The sequence below is a fragment of the Bactrocera neohumeralis genome, unplaced genomic scaffold, assembly GCF_024586455.1.
Source record: "Bactrocera neohumeralis isolate Rockhampton unplaced genomic scaffold, APGP_CSIRO_Bneo_wtdbg2-racon-allhic-juicebox.fasta_v2 cluster09, whole genome shotgun sequence".
Classification (NCBI taxonomy): Eukaryota; Metazoa; Arthropoda; class Insecta; order Diptera; family Tephritidae; genus Bactrocera; species Bactrocera neohumeralis.
In genome coordinates this window covers 18,629,769-18,656,905 of record NW_026089622.1, presented here as the reverse complement: position 1 = coordinate 18,656,905, position 27,137 = coordinate 18,629,769, and the positions used below count along the sequence as shown (strand labels likewise).

Genomic DNA, 27,137 nt, shown 5'->3' with positions numbered 1-27,137 from the left:
TTCTGTTGCTATATTCTTTCGCCATAATGAAGGTGATTCTTTATAAAGTTCAAGGAACTCGGTCCAAAACTGTTTGTCATCACTCATAATTAAAATAAATGCGTTGTTTCCTTTTTTTGGTTTGATGTTAACTTCACAAAAACTGAAACAAAACTGAGCTAATTTCGCCATATACTACGCAAATTCACTGCGCAGTATTCAGAATTGTGCAAAAATATCAAAATCGTTTTGATATTGTTCAGTTCACTGCACAAGTAGCACAAACACCCCCATACACTGCCCGGTGGGGACTTCACCCGGTGGGGACTTCAAATTCCAGTGGGAATAGTCACCGTCGCTGAGCTTTAAGCGACCGGGGGGGTCGGCAGGTCGCGGATAGCCGGACGGCCTGTAGTAGCAGGTTAGTTGCGAAATAAGTTTAAACGAATAAGCGATCCCCGACGAGAAGCGGCTGGAGTGGAGGTTGCGGTATAAAAGCCAGCAAGACCGTTGAAACTCCTGCGACAGTGGGCGAATCGACACCGCCCCTTGAAGTAAGTGTCCGCCACAACATGCAAGGGCATGTTGTGTAATAAAAAAATCCAGGCGCGACGGACCCATAATGGGCGGCTTCCTGGTCAGCGTCTGTTCACCATGTTAGGTGCGGCTGATATTACAACGTGACCGGTACACAGCGCGGCGCACTGGGAGTCCCTGGATAACTTAACAGCGATGTCTCCGCTGTTTGGATAAAAAGGGTGATGTGAGCTTGCTCTGCCGAGGTGTTAGCCGCGTGGTGTATCAGTAAACAGCCACTTCGGTCCCTGGTCAGGGAGTGTGCATTGGGCGCAGGAGTAGTAGCCTGCGTTGCCCCGGGTGAGCGCCGGTCCGTCCGTGTTTTCCGGGACTGGTAGAGCGAAGGACAGGCCTCAGGGAACTGGGGTAGGAGCATAGTCTCCGAGGGTACACCCGTTCCTGTCTATTTCGGCCCGCCCCCCTACACACGATGCGCTGTAAAAAACAAACCAATGGAGAATAATTTGAGAAAACACACCAAACCCAATAGTAGCAGTGTACCTGACTGCATGATAAGCAACGGCACTCAAAGCCCTGGTAGGATGTTTTTAGAAACTGATTTATCCAGGGAAACGCCGACGATTAGCGGATCTAGCGAAGCGGATCCATTCAAACGTGCACCAAGATTGATGCGTTCACCAAAACAGGCGTTAGTTGTTGAAAAACCTGTAAGAGCGAGGTCGTCACCACCTGCGCTGCAAGACAGCACGCCTCAACCGGAACCAACGCAACCGAAGGGTGACACTATGTCGGAATTAGGAGACGTGATCAAGAGGCTAACAGAAGCAATGAAACTGCCTCAAAGATCGATTAATAACCAGATCCGTGACCTACTTGCTTCGGTCACAAGACTCCACGCACGTGCCCAAAGCGAGTACAACAGAGTCAAGGAAAGCAGGCGAAATGTTCCCCTAAGGCTTACAGGAACAGACTCAACGCCGAAAAGACCCCGCGAGGATGAGCAGCTGACGCGAAGGACCCCGCCTAAAAAAATAGCCAGCCAAGAGGAAGTCCAAAAGAGGAGCACCGCGGGCAAGAGGAATGAAGGAAACATTCCTATAAAAGAACGGAAGGAAGAGGAAAAGGCAGATGAATGGAAACAGGTGAAACGAAAAACACAAAACCCGATTAAAAAGGCTGTTTTTGCTCCACGTCCGAGGCCCGATGCTATTATCATTGCACGCACGGGAAACATGTCGTACAGCGATATGCTTAGAGCCGTCAAAAAGGAAGATGCTCTAAAAGAGCTTGGCGAGGACGTTTCGCGGATTCGGAAAACGGCAAAAGGCGAAATTTTGCTTGAAATGAAGAAGGCCCAGATGAAAAACACGGGAGCATATGAAAGGGAGATATGCAAAGTTCTAGGCGACCAGGCGAAAACAAGAACCCTAACCCACGAGTTAACAGTGGAGATCAGAGACCTGGGCGAAATCACCACCAAAGAGGACATAGCGGTGGCAATACGCTCACAAATTAAAGAGCTGAGTTCCTTTGACGTTAATGCCATCAAAACCATCAGACAGGCATACGCGGGCACGCAGACGGCAGTCATCAGCCTTCCCGCAGCGGACTCAAAACGGCTGCTTGAAGCTCATAAGCTCAAGATTGGATGGGTGGTCTGCAGAATAAGGGAAAAGCCGAACCTCAGAAAGTGTTTCAGGTGCCTGGAATACGGTCATCTGGCGAGGGCATGTACCAGTGAGGAAGATCGAAGTACATGTTGTGCCAAATGTGGTGAAAAGGGACATTTCGCAAAGGTATGTGACAAAGGCCCATCGTGTGCAGCATGCAAAAGCAGCGGGAAAAAAGACACCGGACACCGGATCGGAAGCTGGAAGTGTCCACTATATCAAGCTGCGTGTAAAAAGACAAAATGAGAGTTGTTCAAATCAACCTAAACCACTGCGAAGCGGCCCAAGAGCTGCTGAAACAAACAGTATTCGAAAAAAAGATAGATGTGGCGATAGTGTGTGAGCAATATAAAAACATAAACGCTGGCACGTGGATCTCCGACAAGGAAAAGAAAGTTGCCATATGGGCCTGTGGGAGCGACGCCTTCCAGGATAAGCCGCTTCTGGAAAGATCTTACTATACACGAGCGAAAATAGGTGGCATTTATTTCTACAGCTGCTATATTCCCCCGAGCGTGGTGCAAGGAGACTATGAAAGAATTCTCGATGAGCTAGTACGAGACGCCCTCACTACCACGCCAAACGTGATAGCAGGCGATTTCAACGCATGGGCCATTGAATGGGGTAGTAGCTACACAAATAGACGGGGTAATGCTCTACTCAAAGCGTTTTCAGTGCTAGACGCCGTGCTGCTCAATACAGGCAGTAGAAATACTTTCGAAAAGAATGGACGGGGATCGATAATAGACATCACATTCGCCAGCAGCACGCTGGTTCGATCGGCAAATTGGAAGGTGTGCGATTTCTACACACATAGCGATCACCTGGCCATCTTGCTGGAAATCCGCAAACAAACACAAACTCGATCCAGCGTAAAAAAAATGGCGGAAAAAAGGATGGAAGGTGGAAACGTTCGATGAAGAAACTTTCAAACTCATGTTGGATGGGAACATAGATGGTGCGATGGTTGACCGACAGGCTGAAGCCCTGGTGAAGCACATAAGCAAAGCCTGTGATGCTGCTATGTGTAGGAAAAGGCACAACATAATCCAAAGGCCCGCATACTGGTGGAACGAGGAGATCAGCACATTGAGAAGCGAATGCCATAAAGCTAGACGCCTCTGCCAAAGGAGCCAAGGTACGCCACACCATACAAGATTACGAAAAAGTTTTAAAAGAAAACGTAAAGAACTCAAGAAGGCGATCAAAAGTAGTAAGTCTTCGAGTTTTAAAGAACTATGTGAAAAGGTGGACGAGAATCCGTGGGGCGATGCTTATAAAATAGTAATGGCGAAAATCAGAGGGGGAAAAAGTCAAGCACCAACCTGTCCGATTCTCCTAGAAAAGGTGGTGAAAACGCTTTTCCCAACCCAAGAACCACAATCGAGCAGAACGATACCAACAATGATGGAATCTGTAATTGTAGGCGAGAAGGAGGTAATGGAAGTGGCAGAGAGATTTGGCAACGCAAAGGCTCCAGGACTTGATGGCATCCCGAACAAGGCACTTAAAATTGCCATCAGCTATAAAAAGAGGGCATTTGCCGAACTCTACACACGATGTCTGAATGAAGGAATCTTCCCGAAAGTATGGAAGAAACAGCGGCTGGTTCTTCTGCAAAAGCCAAACAAACCGGCTGGAGAGCCGAGTGCGTATCGTCCACTCTGCATGATCGACACGATGGCAAAAATATTAGAAAGATTGATTTGCACACGGCTAGAACGCCACCTAGAAGAAGAGTCTCTCTGAAAACCAATTTGGATTCAGAAGGCATCGGTCCACGTTAGACGCAGTTGGAAAAGTGACGGACATTGCGGCCAAAGCCATAGAGGGCACCAGATGGATGTTTGGTGATAAAAAATACTGCGCAGTTGTTACGTTGGACGTGAAAAACGCTTTTAACTCGGCATACTGGCCACATATATTGAGAGCATTAGAGGCAAGAAACACCCCGGGGTATCTTCTGAGGACAATTAGCAGCTATCTGTCTGACAGACTACTGTTGTACGATACAGATGCAGGTCCAAAAACCTACACGGTGACAGGTGGAGTACCACAAGGCTCCGTACTAGGTCCACTACTTTGGAATGTGCTGTACGACGGGGTGTTACGATTACCGCTACCAAAAGAAGCACAGATAATTGGCTATGCGGACGATATTGCCGTAACGATCGTAGCTAAAGAACTCTTGCAGATACAGAATATATGCAATGAGACCGTGTCGAAAATCAAAGACTGGCTTACGAGTAACAAGCTACAACTTGCAGGAGAAAAAACAGAGGCAGTGCTCATCACGAGCAGAAAAAGGCTAGAAACAGTCACATTGAACATTGATGGGTATAACGTTGTAACGCAAACTTCTTTGAGGTACCTTGGCGTTATGATCGATACGAGGCTCAATTTCAAGGCGCACATTGAAAAGGCCTGTGGTAAGGCGGCTTAAGTGACTGCGGCCCTGTCGAGGATCATGGTAAACATTGGAGGCCCAAGTCAAAGAAGGAGAGCTCTGTTGGCCAAAGTTAGCCAGTCAATGCTTATGTAAGCAGCTCCCATATGGGGGACAGCCCTGCGTCAAAAAACCAGTGTAAATATGGCAAAGACTGCGTCCAGGTTATGTGCCCTGAGAGTTGCCTGTGCATTTAGAACGGTGTCGCACGAGGCGAGTGCTATCATATCTGGTCTTATGCCACCGGATATAATGGCCTCTGAGCTAAGTAGAGTCTACCATAAAACAAAAACAATGAATAGGCGCCTAACGGTCGACGAGCGCAAAGAGGAGAGAAAGTCAAGTCTCGATGAGTGGCAAAAGCAATGGGATGCGGCAGATAAAGGAAGATGGACCCATAGATTAATTAAGAATGTATCAGCCTGGATTGACAGACAACACGGAGAGACAGATTTCTACCTAACGCAGTTCTTATCGGGCCATGGCTGTTTCCGGGAATACCTACACAAATTTGGCCACGATGACGAAATACAATGTTCCTTCTGCGGAAATGCCGCAGAAAACGCAGAGCACGTCTTTTTCATCTGCTCCAGGTATGTAGTAGAGAGAGAGACGATAGAAAAGCTGACAAATGAAAGCATAACGCCCGACAACATAGTGAGTCACATGCTGCGATCACAGCTGGTGTGGGCTAAAGTGAAAGAGTGGGCCGCAATAGCGCTCCTAGAACTGCGAACAAAAGAAAGGCAGCGAAGAAGCATAAGACCACATGAAGAGCCCGAGCGGTTGGTCGTGAAGAGAAAGTTATTGCCCAGCTTGGTCCTGCGAAGTAGTGCCTAACGGCGGTCCCGCAGGTCCGAATACAAGCTATAGCAGCCGGAGTTAAGGGTTTAGTACGTAGGCATAATGTCCCGCAAGTCCAGAATAGTTATGTATTACTGTCTGGGCGTGGTCCCGAAAGAGGTGTACCCTAGCGGACAATATGAATCGTGCATGCTACCAGTTCCACCCTGGTAGTATCTTTAGAAGATTCCCCCTTCGGAAACAAAAAAAAAAAAAAAACCCCATACACTGCACAAATGCACTGTGCAGTCCTATACTTGTGCAGTTTACTTGTGTGGTCTATGGCCGGCATAAACACAGATTTACTAGTGCACTTTTGTTCTATTTCAAATACATATGTTTGTATATATATGTATGTATGTATGTATGTATATGTGTACATATGTTATATGTATAATGGAAATTCCATCGAGTACATAAGTACATACAACAAATATATGTGCATATATATGTATGTACGTTCTCGATGGAATTTCCATCGTTTACGCTTCGAAAATTTGAAACATGCGCACATTTTCAAAGCTGATACATTTTTTGCCACACATGATTCCAATCAGTCCAGCAGAAAATTATTGTTGTTTGCTGTACTCATAGATTTACCCATAGATTTACATACTTATAGTTTACCCAAAGTTTCATTCAAATTCAAACAATCGTCGCAACGCTATGAACTGACATGATACGATTGCAACCGAAGCCCGCCATACGTTTACACGATCGTGATTGCCGAAGAACAGATTATTCGTGTTGCATCAGGTCAGTTGACGCTGGCGGCTACCCGAATTGATTAAAGGCCTAACTATAATGTGCATTAGCTGCCGTATGTTACTGTCAAAAAATGAACGAAAAGCCTGTCAAATGCATAACGAACGCAGAGTAGACATTTGAATGACTATAATGTGCTTACATGCAGAAAAAGAAAGTGTCAATAAGCAATTTGTGTTTTGGTTTTGTTTCGTTTGAATTTTGCAAAAATGAACAGAAAGTTAAAATATTTAAAAACAATAAAAATCCTTACCTCTGTTTTAGACGGAATACGCGTATTGACAGAAATTAGTGAAATTACAAAAAAAAGAGTTCGGTCGTGTTCAGTGAGGGAAATAAACAGAAAGAGGAAGAAGGATGGTTTCTTTGTACGATTCCTGGAAATGAAGAGGATTGACCACGCTGATTTTTTTATATACACGCGAATGACACCACAAGTATATGAGATTTGGCTTACTCTTGTTGAGCCCTTTTTAAACAAGAATTCGTTGAGGGAGTCTGTGCAACCGGAATGTCGATTAGCTTTGACATTACAGTAAGTTTGTTCATTTTAATATATTTTTATTATGTCTTATTCTTTTTTCTTTTTCTTAAAGATATTTGTCACAAGGAACTTCGTTTCAATCGTTGGCATGGTCATTTCAACTGGGGAAGGAAACGGTTAGGCGCATTATTCTGGAGACAGCTGAAGTCCTTTGGACGAAGTTAGGCGCTGTTTATGTATCTGAGCCTAATGAAGAAGATTTCAAGCAAATTTCTCAAGACTTCTGGGAACTATGGAATATGCCCAACTGTGTTGGATCTATTGATGGGAATCATATCGCTATTCGATGCCCACCTAAAAGCGGTAGTCAATTTTTCTGCTACAAAAAAATTGTTTCTATTGTGTTGTTAGCAGTGTGTGATGCCCGATATCGGTTTACCTATATAGATATTGGTGCATATGGAAGTCAGAGTGATGGTGGTGAGGACTTTTATATTTGTGCATTTGTTTTTTTTTTTATTAATATTATTGTTTCTCTTTACATGTAAAGGTATTTTTCAAGTGAGTCGATTGGGAAAGAGGTTGCTAGATCACAAACTTCCCATCCCTCCAGCGAAAAACTTACCAAATACGCAACTAAAAACTCCACACTTCTTCGTTGGTGATGCTGCCTTTCCTTTAGGGATAAATTTAATGTGCCCATACCCTGGGGGAATGCTACCAAATGAAAAAGAGGTGTTTAAATCAAGAGATCGTCGCACAATTGAAAACTCTTTTGGAATACTAGTAGCGCGTTGGCGAGTTTTACTAACAACATTACATTTATTTCCGGAAAATGAAGAAAAAATTGTTTTAGCGTGCGTTGCTTTACATAATTTTATTATGTTTAATAACGTGAATGCATCTTCGTATATTGCAAGCAACTATGCTGATTGGGAGGACTCTAATGGTGATTTTCATGACGGTTTAGGAGTTTTAAAAAATAAGAAAATTAGGTTGAATTCTTTTCAATTTCATGTTTGCCTATTTTCGCGACGTAAGCGATATAATTCCGATATCATTTTCTCTTGGAAACTGTCTTTGACCGACACTGGCAGGTCTTGCATCAGACACAAAACCGTCGTCATAAAGGCCTCATCAGTTTCACATCTTTCAGCCGGCGCCGCCATTTGCTTTTCTAAGTTCTCCATTGTTGCGCCAAGTTTCTGGTAGAGACTTTTTTGTTTCTTCGGAGGTGGCGATGAAATTTCATTTAAACTATCACTCGTAGATGAATCCAAGACAGAGTCTGCATTTGCTTCTGCATTATCACGAGTGCTGTACAATGAAAAAGTTATATTTAAAAACATTAAAATTTATACAAAGTACCTACCGACGCAGTGTGACGGAGTCTTTCAGAAACATCATGGGTTTTAAAAAACGCCATTCCTCTAAGTAGCTCATTCCGCTACCTGATGGAGCTTCTAACCTTTTTATCTCTTTGCAGAAGCGCTCCCGGAGTAGCTTCCATCTATGTTTGCATTCTAGATCTTTTAATTGAAACAAACATAAAAAATATATAATACAAAAATACATATTTCTATAACAGTGTTAATACATACCACTTTTACCGCATAGTTCTGCGATTGCTTTCCACACTTTGTCTTTATTTGTACGATTGAAATAAAATGCATCTCTTTTAACGTACAAACATTTCTTTTTTTCCACACTATCTATTAAATTTTGGATAAAGCAATCGTCGTCCTCCATATTCAAATATACAATGATTTTATCGGTTGACAAAACACTCTTCTTCCTTTTCGTTTTCAAATTCAAAATGATGAAACTTCGCGTAAGCTATAAGTAAATCTTCGAGTAAATCTACGAGTACAGCAAACAACAACAATTTGCTGCTGGACTGATTTGAATCATGTGTGGCAAAAAATGTATCAGCTTTGAAAATGTGCGCATGTTACAAATTTTCAAAGCGTAAACAATGGAAATTCCATCGAGAACGTACATACTTACATATATACATACATTTGTTGAATGTATGTACTCGATGGAATTTCTATTATACATATAACATATGCAGTTCTCTGGTATATGCCATAGAAATTCGATTGGTACAAATCTGGGAATGATAACGAAATAATGCGAATATGCATATTTCATGAAGGTCACCAATTTTCTTTGAAGAAATGAAGTTCATTTGGCACATCTTCACTTTGTAATAGTCGAAATAAATATAATTTATTTGAAATATTAATTTATTTAAAAATTAAAAAATTAAATTAAAGAGAAATAAAATTAAATTTGGTTTTACCAAATTTTTCCCGATTTTGTAAAATGGATGGTAAAATGTGAAAAACGTAACAAACAACAAAATTTACGCAAAATAATTCGGTTAAGTTCAGAAATTAAATTATATGCAACACCCTTTGGATACACTAATTTTGTTGTTGACTTGTTGACTGCAAGCTTTTCAGTATCTCCTAAATAGTTCAACTTTAAGTTCACAAAAGAAAATAATTTCCCTCAAAGCAGCCATTATTTTGTTTTAATAACTAGCGCAATAAATGTTTTATCTTTGAAAACATATGTATATACAATAATTGCAGATAAATTTACTAATTTCGGTTTGCTTGTCGCCACGACTGTTTATTATCGATTATTGACCAAAGAAAATAAAACAAAACAAACAAAAACAGTTTACTTAATCACACCACAGTTTTTGGCAAACATTTCTGCACCCGGCATTTCTTTAAATATGCGTGCAAGTATAATATATTATATAATTCTTAAATTAACAAAATGATTTAATATTTAGGTTTATAGGAGAAAAAAAAAACATTTTAAGACGGATAAATATTTTTGAATTGTAAAATAAATTGTAAAAAAAATCAAAATTAAAATGATATTAAAAAAAAATAATAATTTATTTTAAACTAAAGTATGGATAATTTTCAAATAGTACATATAATTTAATAACCATATTTGAAAATAATCATCTTAAAATGTATTAAAATGTAGTATTTTAAGGAATTGATTCTCAATACACAATCGATAGATATCTCGTTACATACTTTGAATTGTTTTTTTTTTTCAGATAAACCTCCAGTAGATGTACAGCCAGAAATTCCATACTCATGGTTTCGTCGAGATAAGTTTGCTCATAAAGAATTTAATCACAAGTTTTTAAACAATATGTTTGGTCATAAGTGCTCCGTTTGTGATCGATTGTGTTTTAAGTTAGATTTAAAATCACCTCGTGCTGAAGATGAACAATTATTAAGTGTAATAGTTGAAAATTATAATACATTTGAAGATATATTACTGTGCAACACGTGTTACCAAGCAATTGGGAGGAAAGTGATTCCTATAATATCTACTTATAACGGTTTTAAATATGAAAAGACACCGGAGGTTTTACCACCGCTTGACTTAATTTCTGAAAGACTTGTCTCACCACGAGTTCCATTTATGCAAATTCGACGGTTACGACATGTTCATGGGCAATATGGAATTTATGGACAAATCATTAATGTACCAGTCGATGTAAATAATATGGTAAAACTCTTACCCCGTAATGTCGATGATGATTACTGTATTAACGCACGCAGAAAAAAAAATACATAGATCAAGCTATTTAAAGCAACTGGTTAATAAAAGGGCATTTCGTGCATGGCTTCAGTATCTGCTTAAAACTCCATTTTATTTATTTTACGATATTAAAATTGATGAAAGCTTCTTCAAGAATGATAGTAATAACGAAATCGATCTAGAAGAAATGAGTGAAGATATACAGGTTGAAGAAAGTCTAACAGCACAAAGAAAAACTCTACTTTGGAATGAAGATATGTATTTACGGATCGCTCCTGGAGAATATAACATTCCCAAAAGTATAATTTTTGATGAACATGCCGAAAAACTTTCTTTCCCATCGATTTATTTGGGTAATTTCCGAAAATTTAGAGAGGGAGTAAATGCAACACCGTTCGGAATAGCAACTAGCGAATTACGAAGATCAGATCGGCGTGGAGTTACTCCACATCATTTATTATATCTAGCAATGAAAATTATGAGGTTAAGAGTTCGCGACTCTTAGCAAGGCAGCAAGTTTAGTCAGCTGACTACATTAAAAATTTTATCGAAAGTAATTTAGCTTTCCTACGCTCAATACCAAATTCAGTTTGGTATTGGAGCGATCGAAAAATAGATCTTTTTGCGATGATTCGGCAACTAGGAAAACCTACGATGTTTCTTACTTTGACTGGCAATGAAATCGGATGGACCAATTTAATACAATTATTGTACAAATTAAAAAATAACGGTACTGAAATTTCAGCTGAACAAGCTGCGTCATTGGATTACATATCTAAGACTACACTAGTGAATGAAGATGCTGTGACCTGTGCTATCTATTTTAATAAAAAAGTCAATATCTTGATAACTATTCTCCGATCAAAGAAAAACAGCCCATTTGGAAATTATTATGTTGTCGACTATTTTAAACGAATTGAATTCCATCATCGTGGTAGTTCTCATGCACATAATTTATTATGGCTGAATGACGCTCCATCAGATCCTCTTGGTACAAACTATCAAGATACTGTAATGATGATCGATCAATTGATATCAGTTTCTTCATCAGAAGCTTCTGGACATATTCGCTTGCAAAGCCACAAACATGCCTTTACCTGTTATAAAAAAGTGCATGCCAATCAACCTCAGAAATGCCGATTTGATGCTCCATTTATGCCATGTAAATCCACTACAATATTAAAACCAATGCAGAAAGATCATCCAGGATATGCTGATTAAGCTAAGTGGTATAAACAAATACAAATTAATCTTGAAAACAATGATTACGAGAATATTGAAATGGTTTATGCACAAAATCATATAACTTCGGATAATGATTATTTTCATATTCTTGAAGCTTGAATTACCAGACCTAAAGTATTTTTGAAGCGACAACCTAAAGAAAAATGGCACAACCCTTTCAATCCTTTTATTCTCAATTTATTACAATCAAATACAGATATGCAATTTATTATTGAAGAATACTCATGTGCAGCGTTTGCTGTTGAATTTGTCAATAAAACTAATAGGGGTATAAGTAATTTACAAAAACAAATTCATGAAATCATGGACGAAAACCCTGATTTTGATTTAGTAGAATTAATTAGAAAAATGAGTGTTAATATGCTCAACACTGTTGAATTAACAAGCCGGGAAGCAGCGTGGTACCTTCTACGTGAACCTAAGTATGTCTAAAAGTTCAGTCTCCATAGTTTATATTCCCACCGTTTGGCCTATTGAACAACAGCGTATTATACGAACACAAAAAGAATTAGATGCATTAAATATCGATGAAGATTCAACAAGTATTTGGAAGGAAAACTGGTTTGATAAATACGAGAAGCGGCCACAAGAAATGGAAGAATTATCTCTTGCACAATTCGTTGCTAATTTTACTAAAAATTCTCAAGGTGATTATATTCGTCGAAAGCAACAACGCATCATTATAGGAATTATGACATAAACTCAGATATAAATGAGTATAAAAGAGAAATGGTGACTTTGCATATTTCATTTCGGAATGAAGAATTCGATATTCTTGACGAGATGAAATTTATTAGGATTTACGACGAAAATGAAAACCAAATTCTGAAGCGATGTAAAGAGTTTGAATCTGACTTAGACATTAATAAAACTATAGAGCTATGTCGAAAACTATGTCGCGAAAATGAAGAAGCAGACGATGACGATGAGATTCATGATATTGCCACTAGATTTCCAGAAGCTAATCCATTCCAAACGCTATATGACAATCCCAATTCGGATGTAAACAGTGATTTACGTCTCGCGACCCTAAATAAACTTGGTGCCATTGCAAAACGGAAAGAAAATCTAATGCCTAACGACCAATATTATGAGCTGATGGAAATGGCAAACCAAAAACAAAAGGAACTTTTGATGCACGTCATTTACAATCTTCAGTTGGAAGATCCTCCTCCGCTGCAAATATTTTTTACAGGACCAGCTGGATGTGGTAAAACATTTTTTATTAAATTATTAATGGAAATTTATAATCGATATTCTGAAAGTGATGGGTTTTGCAATGCTTATATCACTTGTGCTTCAACTGGTAAAGCTGCTGTGGCTATCGATGGGACAACAGTACACACTGCACTGAATATAAGTCTTTCAAAGTTGCTTCCTTTATCAATTGAAGTAGCCCAACAATATAGATCACTCTTTAAATATGTCCATGTATTGATTACCCTGGTCAGCAAATTTGTAATTTTTTTTTTGTCACATGAAAAATTATATAAAATTTTTAATATACTAGGGCCACCAAATAATAATATATCAATGAAAAAAAAATGTACACATCATGTTTTCTTGTGACATCAAAACATATATTTTCGCAAAAAATACAAAATTCAGCCACACTTACAGAATTATTTCCTAATATCTAATAGATACTTATGATTTTATTGAATATTTGGCTTCCGGTAGGTCCCTTTATATCTCCAACAATAGTCTGGTAGCATTCCTTGACTCCATTTCCCTTGATAACGCTTCTCCATTAAGGAAATGTCTTGATGGAACCTCTCACCTTGTTCGTCACTCACAGCACCTAAATTTGCCGGAAAGAAAACCAGATGAGAGTTAAGCATATGTATTTTCAAGGACTTATTACACCCCAAATCTTTAAATGATATCATAAGTTCATTTATTAAATCTTTGTAATTTTCCGGTTTATGGTTACCTAGAAAATTTTGAACAACATTCACAAAATATTTCCAGGCGAGTTTTTCCTGATCATTCAGTTTTTCTTAAAAGCTCTTATCCTTTATCAATTGCCGTATTTGTGGACTTACAAATATTCCCTATTTGATTTTCGCCTCGCTGAGTTTAGGGAATTTCTCTTTTAGATATAAAAATCCATCTCTATCTTTTGGACTAGAATTCTCACTTTTTGATCGATTTGCAGGCATCGGCACAGGCAGTTCGGTACTATGTAGGATGGGTCTCTTGGCCGAAGACAAGTTTGGATACTGGATAGTGTGGTAGTAATACCTTTTGTTTGAGTCAAACAAAAATAGCAATCACTTAAATGATCCTTTGGTTCCGTCCAAATCATTGGTATAGCAAATGACAAATGTCTAGGTTCTTGTTTAGCAGAACCTAAAAGAAGCCTCACACACGTTACACAACATTTATGTGGAAAACAGGATTTGTCTTGATTCCTCACAGGAAAACCAAAATAGTCTTAATACCACTCTTCAATTAGTGATGTGAAATTTCGACGCTGAGATGTAAAAGTTAATTCTCCACACACATAACAAAAATTGTCCGGGTTGTTCAAATACTTTCGTGGCATATTTACGATCTAACTAATGTAAATAAGATGTAATTTAGCAAACACAATAGTTACACAATCGACGAAATGCAGTTATGTACACAAAGAAACGTATATGAGGTCAGAAATGAATATGTAGCTGTCACAAGAAAACTGGATGTGATAGAAACAAAACTGTAATATATTTTTAATGAGGGTACACCAACATAAATAAAAGTCATAGCAAAGTTCATGTGACAAAAACAGTGTTTACCAGTGTTATCGATGAAATCAATATGATTGGAGCCGAGTTGTTTTCCCAAATAGATTCAAGGTTAAAGCAAATCAGCGGTAATTTTGACGTCAATTTTGGTGGAATAGATATAATTTTGATTGGTGGTCTACGTCAACTACCGCCAGTTCATCCTACTACCATTTCTTCTTCTTCTTAATTGGCGTAGACATCGCTTACGCGATTATAGCCGAGGTAACAACAGCGCGCCAGTCGATTCTTCCTTTCGCTACGTGGCGCCAATTGGATATTCCAAGCGAAGTCAGGTCCTTCTCCACTTGGTCCTTCCAACGGAGTGGAGGTCTTTCTCTTCCTCTGCTTCCCCCGGCGGGTATTGCGTCGAATACTTTCAGAGCTGGAGTGTTTTCATCCATCCGGACAACATGACCTAGCCAGCGTAGCCGCTGTCTTTTAATTCGCTGAACTATGTCAATGTCGTCGTATATTTTCATCGTTCCATCGTTCATCGTTTCATCGAATGCGATATTCGCCGTGGCCAATGCGCAAAGGAACATAAATCTTTCTCAGAACTTTTCTCTCGAAAACTCGTAACGTCGACTCATCGGTTGCTGTCATCGTCCAATCCTCTGCACCATATAGCAGGACGGGAATTATGAGCGACTTAGAGTTTGGCTTTTGTTTTCAATTGCCTACTCAGTCCGAAGTAGCACCTGTTGGCAAGAGCAATTCTGCGTTGGATTTTCAGGCTGACATTGTTGGTGGTGTTAATACTGGTTCCTAAATAGACGAAATTATCTACAATTTCAAAGTTATGACAGTCAACAGTGACGTCAGAGCCAAGTCGCGAGTGCGACAACTGTTTGTTTGATGACAAGAGATATTTCGTTTAGCCCTCGTTCACTGCCAGACCCATTTTCTGTGCTTCCTTGTCCAGCCTGGAGGAACCAGGCGCGGGTGTTGAGGCCGATGATATCAATATCATCCTGATCCTGACGGAGCTTTTCGTGTTGCTCAACGTCAGTTTACACAGCCGTATTAGTTTTGCGGGAATACCAAATTCAGACATCGCTTTTCGTGCTGTCGAAAGCAGCGTTGAAATCGACGAAGAGGTGGTGTGTGTCGATTCTTCTTTCACGAGTATTTTCCAAGATTTGGCGCATGGTGAATATCTGGTCGGTTGTTGATTTTCCAAGTCTAAAGCCACACTGATAAGGTCCAATCAGTATGTTGACGGTGGGCTTTAATCTTTCACACAATACGCTCGATAGAACCTTATATGCGATGTTGAGGAGGCTTATCCCACGGTAGTTGGCGCAGATTGTGGGGTTTCCTTTTTTATGGATTGGGCATAGCACACTTAAATTGCAGGCGTTGGGCATGCTTTCGTCCGACCATATTTTACAAAGAAGCTGATGCATGCTCCCTATCAGTTCTTTGCCGCCGTGTTTGAATAGCTCGGCCGGCAATCCATCGGCCCCCGCCACTTTGTTGTTCTTCAGGCGGGTAATTGCTATTCGAACTTCTTCATGGTCGGGCAATGGAACGTCTGCTCCATCGTCATCGATTGGGGAATCGGGTTCGCCTTCTCCTTTCGTTGTGCATTCACTGCCATTCAGCAGGCTGGAGAAGTGTTCCCTCCATAATTTAAGTATGCTCTGGGCATCGGTGACTAGATCACTTTTGGGGGTTCTACAAGAGTATGCTCCGGTCTTGAAACCTTCTGTAAGCCGCCGCATTTGTTTGTCGGCCAGCTTATCAAGCTCTTCGTACTCACGCACTTCGGCCTCTTTTTTTTCTGTCTGCAAATGCGTCTCGCTTCCCTCTTCAAATCTCGGTATCTATCCCATCCCGCACGAATTGTGGTCGATCGTAACGTTTCGAGGTAGGCAGTCTGTTTTCTCTCCGCTGCGACACGGCACTCCTCGTCGTACCAGCTGTTCTTTTGTACTTTCCGAAAACCAATGGTTTCGGTTGCTGCTGTACGTAAGGAATTTGAGATGCCGTCCCACAGTTCCCTTATACCGAGTTGTTGAGAGTGCTCTCAGAGAGCAGGAGTGCAAGCCGAGTAGAAAATCTTTAGGCTGTCTGTTGTGATTGCAGCTTCTCGACGTCGAACTTTCCTTGTGTTTGTTGGCGTGCGTTTTTTGCTGCACAGAGGCAGGTGCGAATCTTAACTGCAACAAGATAGTGGTCCGAGTCGATGTTAGGACCTCGGAGCGCACGCACATCTAAAACACTAGAGACGTGTCTTCCGTCTATCACAACATGATCGATCTGGTTGGTAGTTTTTCGATCCGGAGACAGCCAGGTAGCTTGATGAATCTTTTTATGCTGGAATCTTTCTATGCTGATCAGCCTCAACCCATTTGGGGATGTCTCCTCGTGGAGGCTGAATTTACCGACCACAGTGCCAAAGATACCTTCTTTGCCCACCCTGGCGTTAAGGTCGCCAAGCTCGATTTTGACATCGTGGCAGGGGCAGTTCTCATAAGTGCGCTCCAAGCACTCATAAAAGGCGTCTTTGGTCACATCGTCCTTCTCTTCCTTCGGGGCGTGGGCGCAAATCAGCGATATGTTGAAGAACCTCGCTTTGATGCGGAATTTGTCCATACGTTCATTCACCAGAGTGAATGATAGTACTCGGCGATGGAGTCTCTCTCCCACCACGAATCCCACACCAAACTTGCGCTCCTTTATATGGCCACTGTAATAAATGCCACAAGGACCAACTCGTCTCTGTCCTTGTCCCGTCCATCGCATTTCTTGGACGGCGATGATGTCAGCCTTTATTTTTTCGAGGACATCAACCAGCTGGGCAGTGGCACCTTCCCAATTAAGGGTCCGGACATTCCAGGTGCATGCCCTTAAATCGTAGTCCTTATTTCGTTTGCCATGGTCGTCATCAAAAGGGGGGTCTCTCATCCGAGGCTTGTTGCTTCCTTTCATTGGTATTGTTTTTTTACGTGGTGGGTCCCAAACCCTGCGCATAACCCTATGTAGGGGATATTTCGCCTTCTCTCTTTAGCTCGCCTTCAAACGGACGGCTACCCAGTCGTGAGCTGCTTGAGTCATATGTAAAAGAATCGTTTCAGGCCTGTCCCAAGTGAATGGCGATCAGAGAACTTTCCTAAGTTGCGTGAACTTCTACATACACATGACTTCATCCTACCCCAATTTACAAACAAACAAAATGATAAGTAGCAGGTTCAACATTATGGCGAGGGTTGAAATTTTTCGATCTTAAGAAGATATGCGTCAAGCTAATCAAAGTTTTGCAACAATATTAACAAAAATTGGTAATGGACAGTTGTTAGACCAGGAAGAGCTAGATTTGAATGAATCACGGATTTACTCCGAAGAAGAAGCTGAGAGACTTTGTCCAGACGGTATACGATTGTTTTTTGATAATCATTCAGTTGCTAAATACAACAATAAAATTTTGAATGCTATAGAAGAAAAAGTGAATTCAGAGGCAACATATACTATATATACATATATTGGATGTAATAATGTTGAACAGCAAACTGCTATGCGTCAAAAATTACATAAAATGTCAAGTATTGATACAGGAGGTTTGCCATATCAAATTACGTTGGTTTTGAACAAACCATACATGATAACAACTAACATCGATGTATCAGATGGATTAGCAAATGGTGCGACGGGAAAATTAATTTCCAGATCTCCAAAAGTCCGAGAAAATTTGAGAAGAAAGGCAGTGGCATAAATTCAAAAAAATAATCTTCATCCACTGGCAGTACCAATAGATCGCAGAACATCATCTATAACACTAGTACCTAATAAAACCGTTATTGTAAAACCCAATCATTTCTCATTAGTCTCTGCATGTGCAATGACGATTCACAAGTCCCAGGGAGCTACTTTTGGTGAGATTGTATATGAATATGATAAATCACACGCTCAACAACTCCTATACGTCGCATTATCACGAGTTACATTAATAAACGGTTTATATCTCGTTTCAAAAAAAATTATAAAAAATTTTACTATGGCCGAAGAGCGTCAGTATCTACAATTGATCTACAACATGAATTTCGAAGGCTGAACTTAAATCGCCTTCAGACAATTGGAAATGTTTTATGTGATTTCTTAAATAAAAGAAAAGGGATGTCACTGTTTACCTTTAACTGTCAAAACTTACGAGCTCATGTACAAGATCTGCAATATGACAATATATTGTCGTCGTCAAATTTTTTAATTCTTTCGGAGACATGGATGAATAATGAAGATATTGTAGACATTTCAAATTTTAATATTGTTGTTAATTACAAAAGACCACGTACGAGGGCAGGCGGAGTAGCAATTTATTACAACGTAAATAATGGAGCCCATGTTGTTACGCCACAAATGGATCTCAATGCACAACAGCTGGAATCATTGTCTGTTCAGCTTTCGAAAGTTGGAGAAATATGTGCCTGTGAAATCAGATATGACCAGGGAGATTTAGTTCTGATTTTAGCAATTTACATCTCTCCCAACCAATCAATAAAATCTGTTATTGTATTTATACATGACAATTTGATCAAATATACCCCAGAGGTATCGCGAGTTCTCAAAAAGAATTGTGATAAAATTCCGATGATTTTAAGTGGGAATTTTCACATAAATTTTGCATCAGACACAGCGCTTCCTTTGATTGAGTTTCTCGATACAACATTTAATTTAAAAATGTGTAACAGTCGCACTCAATCAACTACGAGATCAAAGAGTTTCTCGATACAACATTTAATTTAAACATGTGTAACAGTCGCACTCAATCAACTACGAGATCAAAAACGGTAATAGATGCAGTATTCCAAAGATATATTAATCAAATTGAAACTAAAATATTTGTATCGTATTTTAGTTATCATAAGCCTCTTGTATCATTTGTGGAAACTGAAAATATGGAAATTGAGCAATAGATTATGCAACATATGTTAAATGAAATATAAAATATCTTTTAATATTAATCAAAATACTTTCATTTTTAAACAATTAAACTTTGTAATTATCCTACCCTTGTTATATTCGTACACATATATTCATCCCATTCTTTGTCGATTTACTGAAGTTTCACTTCTATCGTGTGTGAATCGCATACACACACTTTTTTGTATTGGTATAAATATTTTATATTAATTTATAAAAATGCCGAGAATATCTACGCAGTCGCAGGAACAAAGACGTCGCAATGCTTTGAATCGAAGCCGACAACAATATAGCCAAAATTTGGAAATAAATCGACTAAGGAACGCCGACTATATTGCACAATTACGCAGTTAAAATTTGGAGTTCCGTAATAAAGAGAGAATTCGGGACAGTTCCACACGTTCCAATAGACGACAAAATCTGCTTCACAGAGCTGCGGAACAGGAGCGCGACAAAATAGCACATTTAAATAGGCGTTTGAATCCTGAGTATAGAGCAGCGGAGCAGGAGCGCGACACAATGGAACGTTCTGTACGACACTAAAATCCAATAACCAGAGAAGAAGAAAGGCAGCGAGATTCAGTGGTGAGGAGAAGTCGTCGAGGAGATCCAATAAGAAAACGTCGTGAACAAATTTTAACACGCCAGCATACCAGGCAACAACTTGCAAACGAGCAGGAATCAACGTTGGAAAGAGTACGATTCCATAGGTCGGATCCTGTAAATCGTCAGTTGAAGAAAGTTAATACATGACCTACACTGAACCCAACTGATAACAGCTAGCATACATATACATCCGCATAGCAGCGATAAGCACGACATCACTGGATTACGAAAGCAATGCATGATCGAACTAGACTTAACCAATCAGAATACGACACGCTACTCTAGCTATAACTATAAAAGAGCGGAGCGCATGCAGTACTTGTTCGCATTTTGAATATATCTATAAGCATAGCCGGTAATAATATTGTAATATATTAAATATTCAATAAAGAAACCCAGGAGGAATCCTGGTGAAATATATTTTTAAATAATATCTAAATAATATTATTAATTGGCGCCCGAGCAGGGACCCACTAACAAAAGGATTCATATAAAAATCCTGAAAAGTGATAAATACATAAAAGGATTCAGGAAATAAAATCCTACAAAGTATTTAAGTGTCCAAATAAAAAACTCAATTAAAAGAACTTGATAAATCATAAAGGATTCAGAAATAAAATCCAAAACATTTAAAAATTCTAGTGAAACAATTGAGAAAATAAAAACAAAATGGCACAAGCTGATATTACCGCGTTACAATCCATTGTAATGGATCTCCAGCGAAGATTTGCTGAAGCACAAATAGGTTCCGCTCCGGTGGAGGAGGTCAGAGACGAAATTTGCGTATAAACGGATCCAAAGGAAGTAGATTTAAATCTATTCAAAGCTGCATTAACAACATTCAGTGGGGACTATTACGAGTATCGCAATTTGAGAAAGATAGCCACTACACTGATGAACAATGTAAGACAGTTCCGAGGACAGAACATATATACAGAAGCATTGATCTTACTGAGAGGCAAAGTAACAGGAAAAACTGCGCAAATTTTGATAAACACCAACACGAAGCTGAATTTTGAAGAAATCATAGATAGACTTGACGACTCGTATGCTGATCAACGACTACTCTACGTTCTAGAGGAGGACATGATGAGGATTAGACAAGCGGAGAAGCCGTTACATATATACTTTGAGCAATTAAATCAAGCTTTAAACGTGGTATTCTCAAAAATAGAGATGACCCACAAGAACGAGAACGTGATAGACGCACTTTCAAAGGAAGTTCAATTAAAAGCAGTACGAATGTTCATAGCAGGACTGAGAAGTGCGGCAACAAAAAATCCACTTTACTCGAGATCTTGCACCAACCTAATGGAAGCATATGGGATAGCTCGCACAATGCAGCACGACTCTCACTATCATCGGTTGGAATATGTTCCAAGAATGGCAAACATGCAGTACCCACAAGGCATGCAGAGGCAGTATCAACAGCAACGTCTCCTGAATCAAGAGCCGCCACCTGAACCAATGGATGTCGACTCATCTGGCCGTTTCCTTAGATCAGAGGTGGGCACTCACACATATTGTTACATTTGTATACGCATACTATTACTATTTGTGTGTGAAGCAGCGAAAGCACGAATTTGAGCATGTCCGGCATGTTCGGCACACCAACAGTGTACAGTGAACAGTGAGTCTTGCAAGTTAACGTACAAATGTGCTATTCATGATTATTATTTATTGTTATTACTTTTTATTCTTATTATCTCATTATTATATTATTATCATTATTATATTATCTTATTATTATTATTTAATAAGACTATCTATGTCCATTTCTTCTTCGCAGGTCTTAATCCGGAGGAGGTCTGCTAAATGCTGGTCCGTCATTCGATTTCTTTGTTTGTTAAGTATAAGTTTCATCGACGAAAAGGCAGATTCACAGTTGTATGTCCATCCGAACATAGAATACAGTCTGTAAATCTGATCCTTTGTCTTTGGATACTTCTTTTCGTCGATTGCCCTCCAAAATTGTTCTCCAGGTAGCAACGGAATTGAGAAATCTTGTCTCATGTTAACTAACTCTGGTTGCAGTTCAGGGTCTTGCTTTTCAATATCGCAGATAAGGGTATATTCGTGCAGATCTATTATATTCTTTACAATTTCAAAATCTTTAAATCTTAAATGATAATCTGTGTATAAGTATACAAATTCCGGCTAATTTATTTTTATCAACGAAGCAGAAGACTTTCTCAACCAAAACATTGTATAAAATTTCACCGGTTACATTGCTATGCAAAGCAATAACATCAAAAATTTCTTCGAAAGTTTGAAAGTTTTGATCGACAGTTTTTACACAAATTATTAGTTGACAAATACTATTTAGATCAGTACTCTCATCCAAACTGAGAGAAAAATATTTTGCAATTTAGCAATCTATTTTTAGTCTCAGAGTGGATGAATTTGCTTATATCTTCAGTCCTACGTGTGACGGTACGACGAGATAAAGGTAATTTTTTTATGATTTTCAAAACTTCTTGCCCTTTTTCACCAAAACATTTCATAACTTTTGAAGACAAATTTAAGAAAAAAGGCCATATTCAAATGGGCGACACTTTTGCCAAAGCCAACGCAACACTAAAAGATGCCTTTATTAAAGGCAAATCAATATCTTTATTATTATTTTTACCATTATCAGTTTCAGTATCATTATTATTATCATTTGCAATGAATTTTAAAAAAAATTCTGCTTGCAATTGCAAAAGCATTAGCTTCCGCTCACTTCCAGTAAAAAAATTAAAATTTGTATTGGCAAGAGAAATAATGTCGGCTTAAACAAAATTTAGAATTGCGACCAACAATGTCGTAACAAATAAGACATTGTGCTCTTCCATCCAAATTTTCTATAAAGAAAAAATCTTCCCATTCGCGCATAAACATTGTTAGCTCTCATTGCCTTCCTGGTCAGCGTCTGCTCACCATGTTAGGTGCGGCTGTCATCAAAATGACCGGTACACACCGCGGCGCACTGGGAGTCCCTCAAAGTGTCAGCAGCGATTTCTCTGCTTGCTGAATGTCTGCTGCGGTGTGTATCAGGAACCAGCCCCTTCGGGCCCTGGTCAAGGAGTGTACATTGGACGTAGGAGTAGTAGCCTACGTTGCCCCGGGCGAGCGCCGGTCCGTCCGTGTTTTCCGGGACTGGTAAAGTGAAGGACAGGCCTCAGGGAACTGGGGTAGGGGCAGTATCCCCGAGGGTACACCCGTTCCTGTTTATTTCGGCCCGCCCCCCTGCACACGATGCGCTGGTAAATCAAATATATGGAGTATAACATGAGAAACAAAAACACTAATAACAATAGCAGCAACATTTTTGGGATCATAGGAGGCAGCAGCACTGGAAGCCTGAGCGATGATGGAATTAAAGTGCAAAACTCCCCCCGAAGTACGAAGTCCCTTTAAGAGGGCACCAAAATTGGGTAGGTCCCCGATTAAAAACCTTGGTGTTGACAAACCTCTAAGAGCGAGGTCATCACCACCAGCGTTGGGTGACACCACTCCCCTGGCAAAAGCGATGCAACCTCGTGGAGACTGTATGGCAGAACTAGGGGAAGCGATTAAGAAGTTGATCAAAACAATGAGCCCACCACAACGGTCTATCAAAAACACCATGAGAGATCTTCTTGGTGTGATAGCAAAGCTACACGCAAGTGCTCAGGAGGAGCACATGGCAAATAAAGAAGCACGTTGTAGTTTTCTAGTAAAGACAACCACCACAGAGAATACACCCAAGAGGCCTCGAGACGAAATACAGCCAAAGCGAAGAACACCACCGAAGAAGAATAAAACTTGTCATAAGGAATGGTCGAAAATAGTGGAAGTTCCCCTGAGCAAGGAAGCAAAGTGCGACAACCCAGTCAGAAGCAAGGAGACAGTAATGGGAAAACAAGATGGCTGGATCACGGTTAAACATAAACAACCAAGGAAGACACCACATAAGCCGCCACCCCGACCCGATGCAATAGTAATAGAAAAAACCGGGGACATGTCATATAGCGAAATACTCAGGACTGTCAGGAAGAATGATATGTACGTTGCAAAAATTAGGGGAAAATGTGACCAAGATAAGAAAGACGGCAAAGGGCCAAATTCTGTTAGAGCTGAAAGAGGCCCAGATGAAGAGCACGGGGGTCTTCAAGACCGAAATTAGTAAATTATTGGGAGAAAATGCGCAAATAAAAGCCCTAACTCACGAGGTTCTGATAGAAATACGTGATCTTGATGAAATCACAACGAAAGAGGACATTACTGAGGCAATACGCCTACAAGTAAACGAGTTGAGCCATTTTGATAAAAACTCGATTAAGAGCATCAGAACGGCATATCTAGGAACCCAAACTGCCGTGGTAAGCCTACCCGCGTTGGAAGCAAGAGTACTTCTTGATGCACACAAGTTGAAAATAGGCTAGGTAGTGTGCAGAGTAAGGGCGAAGCAAAACCTCAGGAGATGTTTCAGATGCCTTGAATACGGACATCTGGCGAAAGCATGCAACAATCCAGATGACAGGAGCGAGTGCTGCGTCAAGTGTGGAGAACCTGGACACTTTGCCAAGTCATGTAATAAAAACCCGTCATGCAGTGCATGTAAGAAAAAGGGCAGGGAAAACATTGGCCACCAAATAGGAAGCAAAAAGTGTCCCCTCTATCAAGAGGCGTGTAAAAGCATCAAAAAATGAGAGTTATGCAACTCAATCTAAACCACTGTGAGGCTGCACAAGAGCTTCTTAAGCAGACGGTTTACGAGGAAAAGGTCGATGTAGCCATACTATGCGAACAGTACAAAAATATAAGCGGAGCGACATGGATCTCTGACAACACAAACAAAGCTGCCATATGGGCATGTGGAGGGGAAATGTTTCAGGACAAACCGCTATCACGCAAATCTTTCTACACACGCGCGAAAATCTGTGGGATCAATTTTTATAGCTGCTACATACCGCCAAGCATATCGCAAATTGATTTCGAGAAAATCCTGGACGAACTAGTCAGAGAAATTCTGTCTACTACAAGAAACGTGATAGCAGGCGATTTTAATGCATGGGCGGTGGAGTGGGGTAGCATCTGCACAAATAGGCGTGGAGATGCTCTGCTAAAGGCCTTCTCGTCGTTAGACATGGTATTACTAAATACCGGAAATCAAAATACGTTCGAGAAGAACGGCCGGGGATCGGTCATTGACATTACTTTCGCTAGCAGTTCTCTAGCACGGACAACAAGGTGGCAGGTGTGCGACATATATACACACAGTGACCATAATGCTATTATGTTCGAAATCGAACACTCGGTGCACAATCGAAGGAATATGTCCACTAAGAAAGTACAGAGAAAAGGGTGGAAGATGGAAACCATGGACGTTGAACTCTTCAAACTCATGTTAGATGGTCATATAACATTTGAAGAAGACATAAATCGACAGGCGGAGACCCTAGTGCGGCACGTCACTAAAGCATGCGACGCTTCTATGAGTAGGAAGAAAAATGGCGCCCATAGAAAGCCTGTTTACTGGTGGAATGAGCAGATTGACACATTAAGGAAGGAATGCCACAAAGGGAGGAGGAGGTGTCAAAGGAATCGCGGACTTGCAGAGAGTACGGAATTACGCGAATGCTTTAAGAGAAAACGTAGCGATCTCAAAAAAGCTATAAAAAAAAGTAAATCCTACTGTTTTAAGGAACTCTGCGGAAAAATCGACGAAAACCCATGGGGTGATGCTTACAAGCTGGTAATGACGAAGATCAGAGGTGGCAAAGGACAAGCACCGACGTGCCCAGCGCTACTGAAAACCGTTGTGGAAACTCTATTCCCCACACAGCCTCTGGAGAATCAAACGGCGCGAGCGCAAGAACCTGCTGATACGGAATGGATAATAGTCACTGATGTGGAGTTAATAGAAACGGCAGAGAGATTTGGAAATGCTAAGGCACCAGGTGTGGATGGTATCCCAAATAAGGCTTTGAAGACTGCTATTAAGCACAATGCGAAACCCTTTGCTGAATTGTTTACGCGGTGCTTACAAAAAGTGGTCTTCCCGAAAATCTGGAAAAAGCAAAGACTGGTCTTGTTGCAAAAGCCAAATAAACCAGCAGGAGAGCCCAATTCATATCGACCGCTCTGTATGCTGGATACGACCGGCAAGATACTAGAGCGGATAATCTGCGCACGACTAGAGCTGCATCTAGAAAAGGAAGGAGAAAAAGGTCTGTCTGACAACCAATATGGATTCCGCAAACAGAGATCCACCACTGATGCGATTAAAAAGCTTACTGACATAGCTAACAAGGCAATAGAGGGTAAAAGATGGCTGTATGGTACTAAGGAATACTGCGCAGTAGTCACGTTTGACGTTAAAAACGCGTTCAACTCGGCATACTGGCCGCATATTATAAGTGCACTAGAACGAAACAAAACACCGGCTTACTTGGTTAGGATCATATCCAGCTACTTGTCTGACCGGTTGTTACTGTACGACACGGATGATGGACAAAAAACATATAGGGTAACGGGCGGAGTTCCACAAGGTTCCGTGCTTGGCCCATTGTTGTGGAACGTTTTGTACGACGGGGTGCTGCGTCTCCCACTCCCGAAGCAGGTACAGATAATCGGTTACGCGGATGATATTGCTATAACAGTAGTAGCAAAAGAACTGGGACAACTTGAGTACCTCTGCAATCAAGCGGCGTTAATGATCAAAGAGTGGCTCGCGGCAACAAAACTTCAACTGGCTGGGCAAAAAACTGAAGCTGTCCTGATCACAAGCAGGAAAAAGCTCGAAGACGTAAAATTAAATATTGACGGCAACAGTATAATGACCCAGAAGGCACTAAAGTATCAGGAGTGCTTATTGACAATAGACTTAGCTACAAGACGCACATCGAGAAGGTATGTGAGAAAGCAGCACGTGTAACGGCCGCCCTATCAAGAATAATGGCCAACATCGGTGGACCAAGCCAAAATAGGCGAGCGCTATTGGCCAAAGTGAGCCAATCAATTCTGATGTACGCGGCGCCCATATGGGGACCAGCACTACAGCAAAAGACGTATGCTAAGAAAGCGAAATTTTCAATGCGGCTCAGTGCCATAAGGGTCACGTGTGCATTTCGTACGGTATCCCACGAAGCGGTTGGGGTTTTAGCAGGCATCATGCCACCAGAGATTATGGCCATGGAACTCAAAAGAGTATATGACAGGTCTACAAGATTGGGTAGGCGACTAACAGCTGAAGAGCGGAAGGAAGAGAGGCAAACAAGCCTCAATGAGTGGCAAGGTCGGTGGGATGCAGCTACGACGGGCAG

At 40.5% G+C, this 27,137-nt stretch overlaps 1 protein-coding gene and 1 long non-coding RNA gene across 2 annotated transcripts in view; both read left to right on the top strand.

The window, feature by feature from the left end:
• The first annotated feature begins 6,058 nt into the window (after positions 1-6,058).
• LOC126764067 (uncharacterized) lies at positions 6,059-8,332 on the top strand. The gene is made up of 3 exons (XM_050481833.1): positions 6,059-6,775; positions 6,837-7,204; positions 7,275-8,332. The coding sequence occupies exons 1-3, from the start codon at positions 6,450-6,452 to the stop codon at positions 7,934-7,936; spliced, it is 1,356 nt and encodes a 451-aa protein (XP_050337790.1). The 5' UTR covers positions 6,059-6,449; the 3' UTR covers positions 7,937-8,332.
• A 1,478-nt stretch (positions 8,333-9,810) lies between these two features.
• Positions 9,811-27,137, top strand: part of LOC126764318 (uncharacterized) — a 271,263-nt gene continuing 253,936 nt past the window's right edge. Inside the window, exon 1 of the long non-coding RNA XR_007667931.1 lies at positions 9,811-16,618. This is a non-coding gene — a long non-coding RNA (uncharacterized LOC126764318). The remainder of the gene's footprint in view (positions 16,619-27,137) is intronic.